This window comes from Varroa destructor, unplaced genomic scaffold (genome assembly GCF_002443255.2).
Source record: "Varroa destructor unplaced genomic scaffold, Vdes_3.0 BEIS01000004.1, whole genome shotgun sequence".
Taxonomy (NCBI): domain Eukaryota; kingdom Metazoa; phylum Arthropoda; class Arachnida; order Mesostigmata; family Varroidae; genus Varroa; species Varroa destructor.
In genome coordinates this window covers 1867246-1881756 of record NW_019211457.1, presented here as the reverse complement: position 1 = coordinate 1881756, position 14511 = coordinate 1867246, and the positions used below count along the sequence as shown (strand labels likewise).

Genomic DNA, 14511 nt, shown 5'->3' with positions numbered 1-14511 from the left:
AGAATAGTCTGTGGTGCTATATGTGTCGATGTTTTGCCATCAGTAGAATCATTTCAAGCAATAAATTGGAGCACAATAAAAATCTGTTACGGACTGACGACGTCGAACCACCACAGTAGCCTTCATTGTGCATGGGCTTCACTTAACGATATGTTGAAGTCTTGTGATATACGAACGACATGATGCCTCTCAACTAAACTATCAGCATCCTTTGCTGCATTTTTAACATCCAAATCAAACTATATTCCCAAAAAAAAAATAGCTCGAATAGATCACCAGTTTTATTTTGAAAAACTAGCATGTTCCATAACGTTCTATTCATAATTCACGAAAACATTTGAACGATACTCAAGCGGAACCCGTAAGGGCGATTTCGTCCATATGAAAACCATTAAGCAAGAATTAGATAAACCATCATTACTTAACAGCTACGTGCGGTAACGAATTTTAAATCCGGTTAAGATTGCCGTTAGGTATCCATCCGATGGCTGGCTCCGAGCAGGAAACGAAGTCTGTTTATGTCTAGATCGGGACGTGTCTCTAATACCAGTGGGCAAATACGTTAACCGTTAAGCTGATATGGCGACAGCAACGTTAGAAGACATCGGCCTTCTGATATTCGTTCGGATGAATTTCGTGGTGAAACAAAGTTAGTAATCAGCGTTGAATGTAAAGCGCGTGGAAGCAGGATCGGTTTCTGTGGAAAAGTCACCGCGTCTCCTTTATGCTTTTGCGTTTGGAAAGTTTTGAGCCTGCTGCTAGTTGTTGAGAATCCGGCACGGTCATACGAAAGCTATTAACAACGACGTGTTGTGAACGATACCATTACCTCAGACGGTTGCTCCCTTGTGTTCCCGCTCCTCGTCCCGTTCGTGTGCTTAGGTTAAGTAGGCAAACACGTTACCGTCGCCTTATCATGAAATACATCCTATAATACATCCTATGCTATACATCTTAGGATCCTACGAGAAGATCCTAGGATGTATAGCAGTTGTCATCAATTCTAGAGGGCTATCTTCATTTAATCATTATTGTTTCTATAGTCGATAAGAGCCGATATGCCGCAACGTCAGCGGCAACGGTACGACAAGCGATAAACTTGTTACTTTGCACTTTTGGAAACTTTTGAGCCAACGCATCGAACTAAATTTGTTTGGAGAAACAAGTTGAAGCTGAGATAATCTCAAAAATAAAGAGGTTAATTGTAAATACAACTGCTGAGAAAAGTCGGGTTATCTGCAACACTTTCAAATCGCTGGAGGAATTCATTTTCTTGTTCAGTCATTGAAAAAGCTATCTCGCAGTGCATATATATAAAGCGGGGCAGAGATTCTATTAAAAAAAGACAAATCAGTTTCCAGTTTATACAAACGCTTGTTCATCTACAACCCTACTTACAACTGGAAACCTATTATTTGCCAATTTCTACACTTAAGTTATTTTCTATTGTAAGCGCATATTTTCGTTAAGGGAATATACCAATACCATTCAATGAATTAATTAAAAGGAGTGAATCAGAAGAAGAAAAATATCCTACGTTTTCAGTCGATTACTTATCGTCTGACTAGGGTCCGAGCGCGCATAATTGTTTCCGGGCGCAATAAATTCATAAGCTTTTTTCAGCTAAAGAAACGAAGTTTCAATAGACGTACACACACCGACGTAACGTATAGTAGCACTGAGTGCTTATTTGTCATAGATCAGCATGTCCGTCCGATCCCACATATATATTTTCCTCTAATTAAGTTCAGCGACCAGCCAGAGCGGGAACTTACGTTAAGCCCTCTCTAAAATAGCAACGCCTGTTTCCTGTACAAATCCGAGCAGCGCCAGCAGCGCCGCGGATAACGAATCTGAGAAATGTCTTGGCGGCTACGATTAATGCGCAATGGACCAGGCCAAACGATTCGCCGAATTGGTCGGGCAGTTACAAAAGCTGCCCAGGCCCTTACAAGCGATCTAATCCGATCTACTACAGAGGACGAACAAGAGCTAGAAGGAAATCAAGCCCGAACTGGCGAAGAAGGCTGCGCTGACGTGGAAGAACAGCGTGATCAGAGTGGTGATGGCGACCGAGCTGAAACTGATCAGGAAGATGACTCTGAGGAAGGAAGCGAGAATTCTGATACCTCAACGGTTGGCACTTCGGCCAAGATACGCTTAAGAAGACAGCACAAAAAGCGGTTCTATCAGGGCCGTGACGACGTATACGCTCATCAGTAAGTTCGGCCTGAATCGCTACTGTTTCTTGAAACTCCCTCCCATCGAGATAATTTCCACAATCTAAGGACAATATTATAACTACGGCCTATCTCTTGGTGGGTCTAGTTCAGACTAATATATGTAAGGCAATTTCGGAGAACGCTTATGCGTTACAGGCATTTGTAATATCCATGATGCCACTGAAACGACGTGTTCGTCTGCGAAACATAGCAATATGTGGTTTTAAATCAAACTGGGTCTAGACCTATTTGCGTTCTGGTGAAAGCCACCCGTCTGAAGCAAAATTTCTTTATACTATCGTAAGTAGGATTTGAGTTTGTGACTATTTCAGATGATCCCAATCTTTAAATGAGCAATCTCTCACAAAAATTTCAGAAGTTACATTAGATTAATTTTGGGGACGTTTTCTTCTTGCTGCAGTGTGGGAAATAAGACGTAATTGGTCTTTTGGCTTTTAGACCCTTTTATAATTAGATTTACTAGATTTAATAGAATTTAGCTAAAAACAATTTCTATGAAATGGATTACTACAGTGTCGTTGCAAATGGTGGCTCAGTATGCAATTACATTCAATCTGAATAAAGTAGCATTGCACAATCTGCCTGTACTCCTTGGTTCCCAAGCCGGAGGCTCTATTCCCTGGCGGATCGGCATAAGTGGTTACCGTCCTTAAAACCGAAGAAAACTGACATTATGTGGCCATCAATGGGTAGGCATGGCAAAATAATTCCAGAAGCAAATATTTCATCGTATACTTGAGGATCAGCACCCTTACATTGTCTGCCCCTTACCGGCCAGCTGAAAAACATTTAAGTTCTCTTCGAAGCTCCTCTACTAAGCTTTTGTATTGCCCCGTCTGTGTCCAGATATGTTTACAGAATTCTGGCGGAAGCCGGCATCTATCAACAGCCGAGAGAGACCACGGAAGGCGAGTGTAACAAGTATCAAACGACCACATTCACTATGGTCGAGACGACACTATCGGTCCTACGGGCGATGCGCGCTCTCGATGCCAAAAATCGGGGACAGCTTATGACACGTGTCGCCACTCTGATTTCTAGTGAGGCACAACCATTATCGCCGGGCGTTTTGTACAGATAGACAACAGAAAGACTAGGCCCTAAGTCCTATTTGTACCGTTCTGAAAACCTTCCTGTGCGCGATAAAGCTATTCCACAAACAAAAACACACGTATCTTACAGGACCACGCGTTTCTCTATGCGTGGTGAACGAACCTTGTCAAAAATCAGGGAAAATCCGAACAAACAGGAGGAAGTCTCGTCTGGTGGGGGGTTACTATTGGAAATACACAAGGAAAAGAGATAAAAATCTTATGTGATATATTATGACGATGGCGGATTGTTTGTTGTTGTATGTACAATAATACAATAAAAGCTAACCACAGGTGCTACCGGAGTAAGTTTTTTAAACCGATTATATCTTCGTTAACACGAAAATTTAGTGTCATAAGAGTAAATAAGGCAAACAAAATATATACATTGCGGGATGTTCTTCAGTTCCAATAGCCCAACCGTAATATTGGCGCGTAGAGTAGAAGGGTAGATGGGAATGTTTGCATGCGTAACCTACATACCGAAAGTATGAAGTGTCCATGTGGAACGGTGTTAAGCGGAGTTGTGAAACATGTTACTTCGAAGACTGCCCAGAAATACTCCGTACAAATATTGAAGAAACGATAAACCTCGTTTTCGTGTCTGAGAACTACGCAGCAGAGAGCCCAAAAAAAGAATAGGGCTCAGAAAGCGCAAACGATGGTCGCCAATAATTTGTATATGTTTCGTTGTGCGATGCAATTGTGACCACATCCGTTAATACCAGACGCGATGCTTCGATATTCCCTGTAATGCGATCTGTTCACCCAACAGGCCATCAACTACTGAATTCAGTGTTTATTAATATCTTTGTTTTACAGAATTATTTCTCAAGAGGTGTCGATTCGATTTTGCGTATGACTCTACGGCGTGGACAGACGCACCTAGACATGGGCGATTTTCCCGTTTACGTCCTGTTTCTAGCGCTGCCGTTATGCGTCGTAGGGCTATGCGGCCGCTGTCGAATTTCTTTCCAAAGGAAAGTAAAACAAATACAACATAACTCGCCGATCAAAGAAATTAGCAATATTGCTCGTCTGAGGACTATTGCGTGAGGACTAGGGTAATTCTAACTAGAGTGGCGTAGTGAATGTATTTAATGCAAGCATATACATCAGCTCATAATACTCGAAGCATCTGAGCGCTCCGTTATCGCTACCGCAATGAAATCGTATCTTTCTGGCATATACGACGAATGACAAAACACAGCTACCAGTTCTTCAGTTACTGCGCAAGGAGTAACTTGCTTTACATTGAGAGTATCCACGAACCTCTTTATTATTAGTGGCATCTCATTCGCCTTCAATAGTCTGACTTGTATTCGGCCGAAGCAACAGGCCCAGTGAAAAATCGACGCCGTGAAAGCCAGCACGATGGATGACTCTACCATTAGGACCACTTGAGCCTTGATTACGTTGTTTAGCGTTGGTTTTTTCTTGCATCTAGGAAATTACTGCCAGGCGATCGTGTAAGCGAGTCCAGTATGTTGCTTGTAGACGCAATAAGCGAGACGTCGCCCACAATGGTCGGCTGTTCTTTCCTAGATTTCGTTTTCTTATCTGATAATTATCCTGGTGAATCATCCACGTCCACCTTAACGTTGTTCACGTTGTGCCGTGAAATGTATGAAAGTACGGATTTAAAATTAAGAGAGTTGGATTGTCACGTTTTAGGTTAGACTGCAAACAATGGTTGATTTGTAAATTTACCACGCTTTGCAGCTGAGACGCTGATGTGTTTTTAGTATGGCAACAAGCGCATGGTTAAAGAGCTTATACAGGAACGTGGGAATGTGTAAACCGCTCTATGAGTCCCGGCCATACGTTACTGTAGGGTCTATAGAAAAGGAAAAAGCTTTGATACCTGACTGGTCGTCTCTTAGCTTCAACTGCCGTTTCGTTGTTGCGTTAAAACAGGTCCTATTTTTTTTTGTTCTCGCTTCTGGCCTAGGAAATCTGCAGGGCTTTCCTTCATACCCTCAGTCGATGTTCACGTATCTCGTTGTGCTTGTACCAGATACGATCTACAGAAAACATAGTTATTTGACCCAGCCATTGTATAGTTCCAGCAAAATCATCATGTAAATATTATCATATTTATTTCTTGGGCGTCTTCTAACTCATAGTGTATGAAATGTTTATTGATGAAAAAACGATATGTTAGTGGAAGGTTTCCCTGCAAAGGAGCCTAAGTAATATTGTTGTATCTTTCAATATATATATATATATATATATTCTAATAAACTCCGATGTTCCTTACAAATTGGAATATCTCAGATAGGACCTTAAAACATAACTAGAATAAATCATGGCCAAGAGCAAATTTTTCAATATAAAAAAGGTTGAATCCGCTTCAATGCGCGCTCCTATCACAGAAATCGAGATGGTCGTGAAGGAAATTAACTCTTTTGGCACTTGCTAGGTATATAAAGCGGGTTCACTATCTAGACTTTATTTATTTTATTTATCTAGATTGATCTTAGCCGAGGTGTATTCAATCTGTCTATGTTTATTCAGACAGAGGTGCATACTCTACATTTGAAACACTTGTATCTGATAAAAAAAAAAAGAATTAAGAAAGCATGGTTGCAAGCGTTCCAGTGGCCAAGCTTAGGCTCAAAAAGTGATATAGTAACACACAGTTAATTTACGCGCGTTATTAGTTATATAGTTAAATTAGATGAAAATACAGAGACATTTTTGATGATCAAGTCTTATTTGTTGATGAGAGCCATGATAAACGGCTTTTATAAAGTCTGCTTTACCGAACACTGAATATCTTTCGTTAACGCGGCTCACGATCGATTTAATATTTAGGTGCCACACGGCATAGCGTGTGTCAATACTGAAACCCTTTTGGGAATGGCCAAATTTCAGATATGAAAATTGTCTCTCTTTAGACACTCTTAATAATACTTTAGCGTAATCGCTCACAGTAAAAACCTATGCAGCACTTGACTTTTGGCCAACTATTGTAGCTTTGATCAATTAAAATCAGTGTATTATAATAATAAACGTTTACTTAGGGCAGCGTATGTCAAATGTCGTATAATACATTGTTCCAATTCAGTCTACCTCATAACACACAGGGTCAATTTTTAATCATTCTCCCATTTTTATTATGTCCCCATTTATCTATCCCGGAGTCAATACCAATCAATTATCAAGCATCACTTAAAACCTAAATGGGGTCGTTGCTACAAGCTGGAGTCGGTAAAGAAAATAAATTTAATCTTCACTACCTATTTGCGTCGAACGGAAGTTTCATTATACGTTACATACAGTCAAAAGCATTGCGAAAATTTACTTAAAGGCACTCTCCTTGTGGAATTTTGTATGAAAGGACATCTTTTTCATTGACAGGCCATTCCTGCAAGGATCGAAATTTTCTACAAGCATTCAAAAGAGGCAAAGGTCGTTCGATCAAAATCCGCGAACAACGTATATTACCGGATAGATTTGAATAAGTAGAGAAAAACAAAATCCCAGAATCAGTTTTGGTGCCTTCATAGGCTAATAATTTGATTCTAACGACTGCTAAATCCAATTTCCAGATGACGACTAGTATTGTATTTTTATTTTCGCTAGCTTTTTACATTATCTATTGTGATTCATGTATGCAGGATGTGTGGCATGACGGGGTCCAGTAACAAGATTTAATTTAATTTTTTTTTAATTTATTTTTTCCTATATCATACCAACACTGGGGAACCGTATCTCATAGTATACTCGACTATCGTCGTTTGTCCAGTTTTTGACGACAACCGTTTACTTATGAAGAAAATGGATACGATTTCGTAACCGAACATTTCCCTCAAGAGAAAAAAGTAACTGATACATATTCATCTTACATTGAACCGTTTTTATTAATGATGTGAGTATTTGCGCAATGCATTTGGGTACGTTGACGGTAATGGACATGGGGATCGAGGACAAAAGTGTCCAGGATATTGCCCCAACGCACATCGCGCATGGTTTACATATTAGTCTCGTTGTTTCCGGTAGCATAGATCGGCTCAGTGTATCCAGATTTCCTGGTAAAGAAGTAACCGCGTCCATTATGAGAACTTGCGAAAGTCTCAAGAGCTGGATGATTATCCTGATCCATAACTTTTATCCTGCCCTGGCTGGATATCTTCCCGCCCCACTGTTGGTGTTCTTCGGGGGTCACGGCCAGGAACATCTGCTCCTCAACGATTTTGTTCCAGTGCTGGCTAAACTGGTTCTGGGTATGTTGTTGTTGCTGGTGCTGGGACGTCTGCATATCTTTGCATCTCTGTTCTTTCATCTGCCACTCCGGCTGGCGGATTTTGCGCAGAGCCCTCTCGAGCGCCTCCATCTGCTGCTTATAGGTATTCAGGACGGGAGCTTTGCACTGCTGACTGATGCTGTAAGAAGCGATGAACTCATTTGAATGCTCGTACTCATGACCGTGAGGTCCGATGAACTCGTGATCCTGCTCGTCGTCGTTGTTGCCGCAGATACCGTTGGTGGCGCCCTTATACTTATCGTCGACGTGGACCTGAACGGATTCACCGTCAAAAATTACGCCGAACTCCTTGGACTCTGTGAAGAGGGAAATAACTGGAGCATGGTGGGAGTTGGAAGTCTCATAAGCGTGGATAGCGGCGCGCTTGCATTGGCGCCCGTAGCTAAACACGATGGGCTTTTCAAAAGTGAGGTAGTGCTGCTGTCCATTGATTGTAACCTGAAATTGGCGGTCGGTGGTGGTGAAGGGAAAAAACTCCACGAGGTAGTTCTGGAGCTGGGCACGGATTTTCCTGCCGAAAGTGTGAGGCTTAACCACCTCGAAGGTCACGGTGAAGTCAGGGTCGCCCGCAGACTGGTCATGGGTAAGAAGATAGTCGCAGCCCTCTTTGACGTCGAGACTGAAAGTGACGTTATCGTAGGTACGGAGGTACTTGTCGCCCAGGACGCAGCGGTTATTGTGCTGGCCACGGAAAAGACCGTGCTCAAGCTGCTGCCTATCGGTGAGTTGCGTGTGGAAAAAACGGAGTCCAGGGAGACGGATTTGAGAAAAGACGACGTTTTGGAAGGGCATCACGATGCGGACATTATAGAGGAAAGACCAGGGGGACTCGCGTATGGCGTTGGCAAAGATAAGAACTTCCTTTTTCTCGCCCCAAAACGTCTGCTGATGTCGTCTCTCCTCGGTGCTAGGCATCTGGATCTGCATCTTGGGGTAGAGTATGTACTTAACCATATCAAGCATTTTGAAGGCAAGATTCTGAGCCTTGGGATGGACGTTCTGAGGAAGCTCAATCCTTATTTCCATGCTGTCCAGTAAGTTGTCCTTGAAGGTGGCCCTCTTGCAAGAATCAGTCATAGCCCTACTGGCTTCCTGCTCAGCAAGACAATGAATCTCAAACCATTCATACTCGGACTTCTGCTTCTGCTCGTTAGACTTCATAGCCTGGAAGTTGACAAAATAGACCTGCCCTTCCTGCCAGCCTTGTATGTTAGCGACGAGGCTGCCGTTCATACGCTCATCCTCAGAAGAATAGGTGGGGTCATAATGGAAGGGAGATCTGATGGTAGGATAATAGAGATTGGCAAAAAGTTCAATACTTTTGTTAGAACCCTGATGCTCAACAGCAAGTGCGTAGTATTGCTTGGTCTGTTCAAAATTGTGGATTTTCTTCGTGGCAACTTTGAAGGTGCGCTTGGGCTGGCCTTGGTAACGGCCCTCAATCTTGATAAGCATCTGCTTTTCAACAGTTACCTCTCCGATATTATCCTGAGACTTCTGGAGCATCTCCCTAACCTTGCGCATAACTTGCTGAAACTCGTAATAAAGTCTCTCTTTAGAACAGAGCTGGCATTGGAGCTTCGGTTTTTGAACCTTTTCAGTCTGCTGGTTAACGGGTTGCTTGGCAAGCTGCTCAAGGTTGGAATCCATATCGATGACGACGGTCCACTCATTAACAGGTTGTTGCTTGTCAGCCTCAAGGTAGAGGGATATAGCGTGGTGGTGCATTCCCATGTTAAGGCTGTTGATGATAGCCCCAAGGAAACCCTCACGGCGGAATTCCACAGAGCCGAGTATGCCAAGAGCAGACCAGACCTGGCGGGACTCACCAGTGAGACGAATAACCATGCCGGTTTGGTGGTCGCCGACCTTAAGGTCATGTTGGATAAGTTGCTGCCTGGTCTTAACGCAATTGGTATAGTTGACGAGGCTATTGCTGGGTTTTTTGCTGACAATGGTGTTCGCCGCAAGCTTAAGCTCGGGGCAGAACGCAGTGTGAAAGACACGCCCGAATTGGGGCTTAACGCTTGCGCGGAAACGCTGTTCCGCTTGATCATAATGAACATCAAAGTTAACTTTAACGTTGAATTCCTTGACGTCAGTGATCTTCATAGTGGGAGCAAGCTGAGGTTCCTCCTCGGCGACGAAAACGCGCGACTGACGGAAAGAAAGTATAACAGGTTGGATGGTACCACTAACCCCAATAGCTTTAGGGATAAGGTGGCCCTCCTGGTTGCGATAATGGAGCTTGAGGTTTCTGTACCGTACGGAAATCACAAGAGGATGAATGGTAGAGTGTACAATAGGAAATCCGATAGGGTTGGGCTCAACGAAGAAGGCTTTGGTTGGGACGAGCACGCGAATAAAATGGCCGCTAACGCCTTCTTTTCCGACGTTGTTTATGCTCTGGAGAAGCTCGGCTTTGAGCTCACTTGCATATTGCTCATCTATAGGAACAATAGCTTCGCCGGCAAAGAGCTTCCAGAAAAGAACAGCCTTGGGGGTTTCGTTGCCGATATCTTGGTTGTTTATACCCTGGGCTATGTATTTTATAAGTTGTTCAGTACTACGTTGGCGAGGTCCATTGTTCACCTGGCCGTTAACAGCCTGAGACATACGTTCAAGGAGACCGTCCCTTCCAACGAGTTCCTCCCAGATCTTGTTGCCGCCCTTGACGAGGAGCTTAGCTCCGAAGAGTGCCCGCATGAAAGGACCGCGGACCTGTTCGAGTTTAACATGGGAGAATGCAGGCAGAACAGTTGTGTTAGAAGCAATCATCTTCCAGATACCGCGGATGCCGTAACCTTCAGCAGCTGAAATTGCCAGCAAGGAAAAAGTTCTTAATTTAAAGCTAACGTGCCATCGACGATAAATAATTATGAGGTATAGGTTATATTTTGGTCACCTCTAAAGCTACATACTATTGTAGTAAAATTTGGAGCTGACATGGGACAAAATCATGCCAAGATCGAAGGAACGCATCTGGGCCCAAGCGGTGCGAATGCGGTGAGCCCTGAAAGGTGAGTGTAGCAAGTGGTGAAAAACATAATAAAAACATCGGGGAACTAAATAAATTAAGTAAATTGCATATAAATGCATGCACGTTTCGTTATAACAGAAGAGGCGTAGTCCAAAAAATATACAGGAGAGCAACGCACTCTGTACATATAGAATTTGGTGTCTCAATTAATTAAATTCTACATTCAAACCGAATCGACGCATACATTCAAACTTATCACACATATTGGTTATAAACGCTAATATAAATATATAATGGAACACTTACAAAAGCTGGTAGCAAGGTTCCTTAGCCTGCATTGCGGTTTTGAAGGTGTTATACACGTAATAGGTAAGCTCAACGGAGGAGTCCCTGTTGGCAACCTGCATGACCCTGTCAACCTCCCACTGAGCGGGCTGAGTGTTCATCCAAACGTCGAAAGCATTCAAACGGGTCTGGACCTGCTCGGTGGTGTTCAGGTATATGACGCGGACAATAGGATTGATTTCTTTGGGGTACTTGACCGCGATGTTACGAAGAGACAGGATGGCGACGCGACGCAAAAATTCGACACTTTCTTTTTGGTTCTCACCCTGTTCATGGGCCTGCTGCATATTAGGGGCGGTTCCCTCGACATACGGGACCAGCTCAGGGAGAATCTCGGGCTTCTCAACTTTGGCAAGGCCGTTAATGAGGGCAACGATGTTTTTGAACCCAGTAGCCTGGTTCAGAGTCTGGGTAAGACGCTGAATATACTCTTGGAGCTTGTCGGAAGTGCAACGCAACTTGGGTTTTATGGCGAGGTGGCCCATGGTGGTCTCATACCCTTCGGTCTCTGAGTCAGGCTCTTCCTGGTTTTCGCCCTGCTGATCTCCGTCGTGATAAATAGAGTCGTACTTGCCATTAACAAGCTGCTGCCTATATTGCGGCTTTTTCTGGACTTTTTGGTGCACCTTGGAATTGCAGCCCTTGGAGATGATCTTGCCAGCGGCAACGCAGGCGGTAGCCTTAACAGTGGCGGAGAGACCTTGACTTTGAAGACAAAGGCCAAGAACCTGTTCGATCATATCGATGTCGGGATATGACTGGAAAGCGGCGACGTCTTGAAGGATACGGCGAACCTCAGAGGAGGTGAAAGTCTTGCCCTTTATCAGCTCAATGGCTACCTTGACAGCGGACTTGGAACCAGCCTTGCCGAGAAGCTCAACCCAGACTTGGCGTTGCAGCTTATTCTCCTCAGAAAGCTGGTTGGGTTGCTGTGAACGGACAACACTGGGCATAGTCTTCTTGATCTCCTCCTCAGTCATACCGGAGATGGCTTGGATAAGTTCAGCCAGATAAGCGGGGGCGTCAAAACCCTGCTGCTCGTTTTGGTCATGCTTCTGGTTACCTTGAAGCTTGTGAAGGTCACGGATAACATTTTCAAATTGCTGCTGGAAGTACAGAGGATATCGGTGGTATAAGGTGTGCTTTTTCATTAGAGCAAAGACAGGAATGTCAAGTTCATCCTCCTCCTGTTTGGGAAGACGCTGTTGAAGAGTTTCGTAGATCTTCACGTCGGAGAGCTGCTCAATCTTGGGGCCCTGGACGTCGCGAAATCGGAGCTGGAGACGACTGAAGACCTGCATCCTGCCACCAAAAAGACGGAACACATCGATAGACTCAGAGCGAGCCTCATCAAGGAAGCCTTTGGAAAAATTGTACTTGGCAACGGTCTGAAAGGACACAAGAGAGTCCTTGTGTTGCTGGTTAACGGGACATCCGGGAGTAGGCTTCATCTCAAAGTCGGTCGTCTCCTCCTCGTACTGACTAAGGAAGTTCTCGGGACGGTGATTGTCGCAGACACCAGCGCAGCCGCGGTGAATATCTTTCAGGTGAAGGTAGACGGGACGGCCGAGGCACTGCTTGTAGTTGTTGGTCTTGGTCATGTTATAAACGTCCTGAATGGTTCCATCCTTAGGCTGAGAAAAAATCTCGTATTGGACCTTGCAGTTGCCGGTGATACCATCCTCGTATTTGTACTCAACGAAGGGCACGGCCTGGTTAACGGGCTTCTTGACCTGGTTCTGAAGAAGAGTTAGGACAGCTCGGTAGATGTTAAGCGACCACTGGCGGTGATTCTGTCCAGCCTCCATGCGCGTCACCCGACCCTTCTCCATGGAGAACCTGATAGGTTTCTGCATCTCGGGTTCGTAAGCTTGTCCCACGTGGAGGACCTTGGCGAGGTGCTGCTCCTCAGGCTTGAGATCATTGAAGGTTTCATCTTGGATCCTCCTGTCGATTTGATCGTATTTGCTAAGAGCAAACTGGGTGAACTGGGCGAGGTATTGACCCTGACCAATCTTTTCGATGACGAAGGTTCCGTTATACTCAAGAGCGGTCTTCGTGTCTGTCAGCTCCTGAGAGCCGACGGTCACGCCACCACGCACACTATACACGGTAGTGTTGTAGCCACGCTGTCCAACAAATTGGAACACCTCAGCGCTGGCGGCTGGAAAAGTTAATGGGTAAGGTAATATATCGGCGATCACTAAATATCAATATTAGTGCAAAACATGCCAAGCCTTTTTTGAGTAAGTCTCCATATTGAATCGCTCACGAAAACGGCTAAAATATGGTTATGTCTTGGGCCTGTGGCTTAATTACGGGCAAAGACATAACAAGCGCCCCATCACGACTAATAAGAAAACAAAGTCGATTCTTCGCTCTGAAGAGAATTAGAACTCCGTTACTAGTTATACAAATTGTAAACGTCATTACAAGTTTATATATCCTGGAAGGACACTTTTTCCGAAAGAACGTCGAAAAGGCACTGCAGCAGCCACTTATAACTATCTAGGATAAGCACTTTCGAGGAGCAATATCAATCTGATACGCATATACTTGGGCATACCATCATTTGTTGACCTAGTACAGACTGGGTTAAAAGTATGGCAAAGTGGCATACCCGCAGCTAGAAGAGCGATGGCAAACAGCACTTTCATGATGAACGGCTAGACGACTAGATCCAACCGAACGCAGCGATAAAGTAGGCGTCAGCTTCTTATATACAGCCGTCCATATTACGGGGGAAAAGGACTATGTATGGAGAGTACGGCATATCTATACGTACGTATAATACGGCATATATAGCGAATCTGCTGCTTAAGCAGTATAGTCTTGATAAAATCCGGAGAACGACAAATGAATACGGTTATTCGCCCTTCTTGATCATTTAGTGATTGTTCGAGATTATCCTTACAGCCGTTCATTTGCCCTCAATCAATTTGATAATCAACGCAAGCATCCTGTGGCATTCGTCAATAAGTTGATACCTTCAAACTCTGTAATATTCGGCTTGAAGCTAGCTCGCGTTGTGCGCACTCAACTTCTAATGATCTTCACAGTACTTCATTAAAATGACTATTGGGATAATTTCATATCTAACCATTAATGTGGTTTTCAATGGAGCTATAAAGCTTAAACGTAAATTCAGTATATATTAGTGTCAGATCTTTAGCAGGGTCGGCCATTCAGGATGAAGTTTTTATCCAACTCCTAATTATCGGAAAGCAGCAATGTCCTACTAAACCTGCAATGGTAAAGAATGATGATTAGATATAGATGTCAGTACGTGACATACGTTAGTTATTACTATTTTCCTGGCTATTTTTGAATCTCTGTATGTATTTCAGATGCAAACGGTTTTATTTTTAGAGTATGAGATAGTATTGAAATATCTCTCCAATTTCCACACAGGCCTTATGCTTTTGAGCGGCGTCATAAAATTCGGCACAAGTTTTTACAAAAAAATTCAATAAATACATATACACTATTGACGACCGGCACACATAAATGACTCTAATTGTATTCTAGGACTGTCCTTTTCTACATTTTCTGGCCAAGCAAACTAGGGCCAGATGATACATT

At 43.7% G+C, this 14511-nt stretch overlaps 2 protein-coding genes across 4 annotated transcripts; one reads left to right on the top strand and one right to left on the bottom strand.

Annotated features, from left to right (window-relative positions):
- Positions 1–353: 353 nt before the first annotated feature.
- On the top strand, positions 354–3632 carry LOC111249620 (uncharacterized). 3 transcript variants are annotated; one of them, XM_022803703.2, is made up of 3 exons: positions 354–887; positions 1828–2219; positions 3090–3632. In XM_022803703.2, the coding sequence occupies exons 2-3, from the start codon at positions 1861–1863 to the stop codon at positions 3322–3324; spliced, it is 594 nt and encodes a 197-aa protein (XP_022659438.1). In that variant the 5' UTR covers positions 354–887; positions 1828–1860; the 3' UTR covers positions 3325–3632. The 3 variants fall into 3 exon arrangements, with proteins under 3 accessions (XP_022659438.1, XP_022659439.1, XP_086842872.1); XM_022803704.2 differs by having other exon boundaries at positions 355–649; positions 1797–2219; XM_086986746.1 differs by having other exon boundaries at positions 355–887; positions 1797–2219.
- A 3543-nt stretch (positions 3633–7175) lies between these two features.
- LOC111248912 (vitellogenin-3-like) lies at positions 7176–13707 on the bottom strand. The gene is made up of 4 exons (XM_022802018.2): positions 13550–13707; positions 10891–13093; positions 10526–10617; positions 7176–10417 (listed from the first exon to the last, which is right to left on the bottom strand). The coding sequence occupies exons 1-4, from the start codon at positions 13584–13586 to the stop codon at positions 7311–7313; spliced, it is 5439 nt and encodes a 1812-aa protein (XP_022657753.1). The 5' UTR covers positions 13587–13707; the 3' UTR covers positions 7176–7310.
- Positions 13708–14511: the final 804 nt, after the last annotated feature.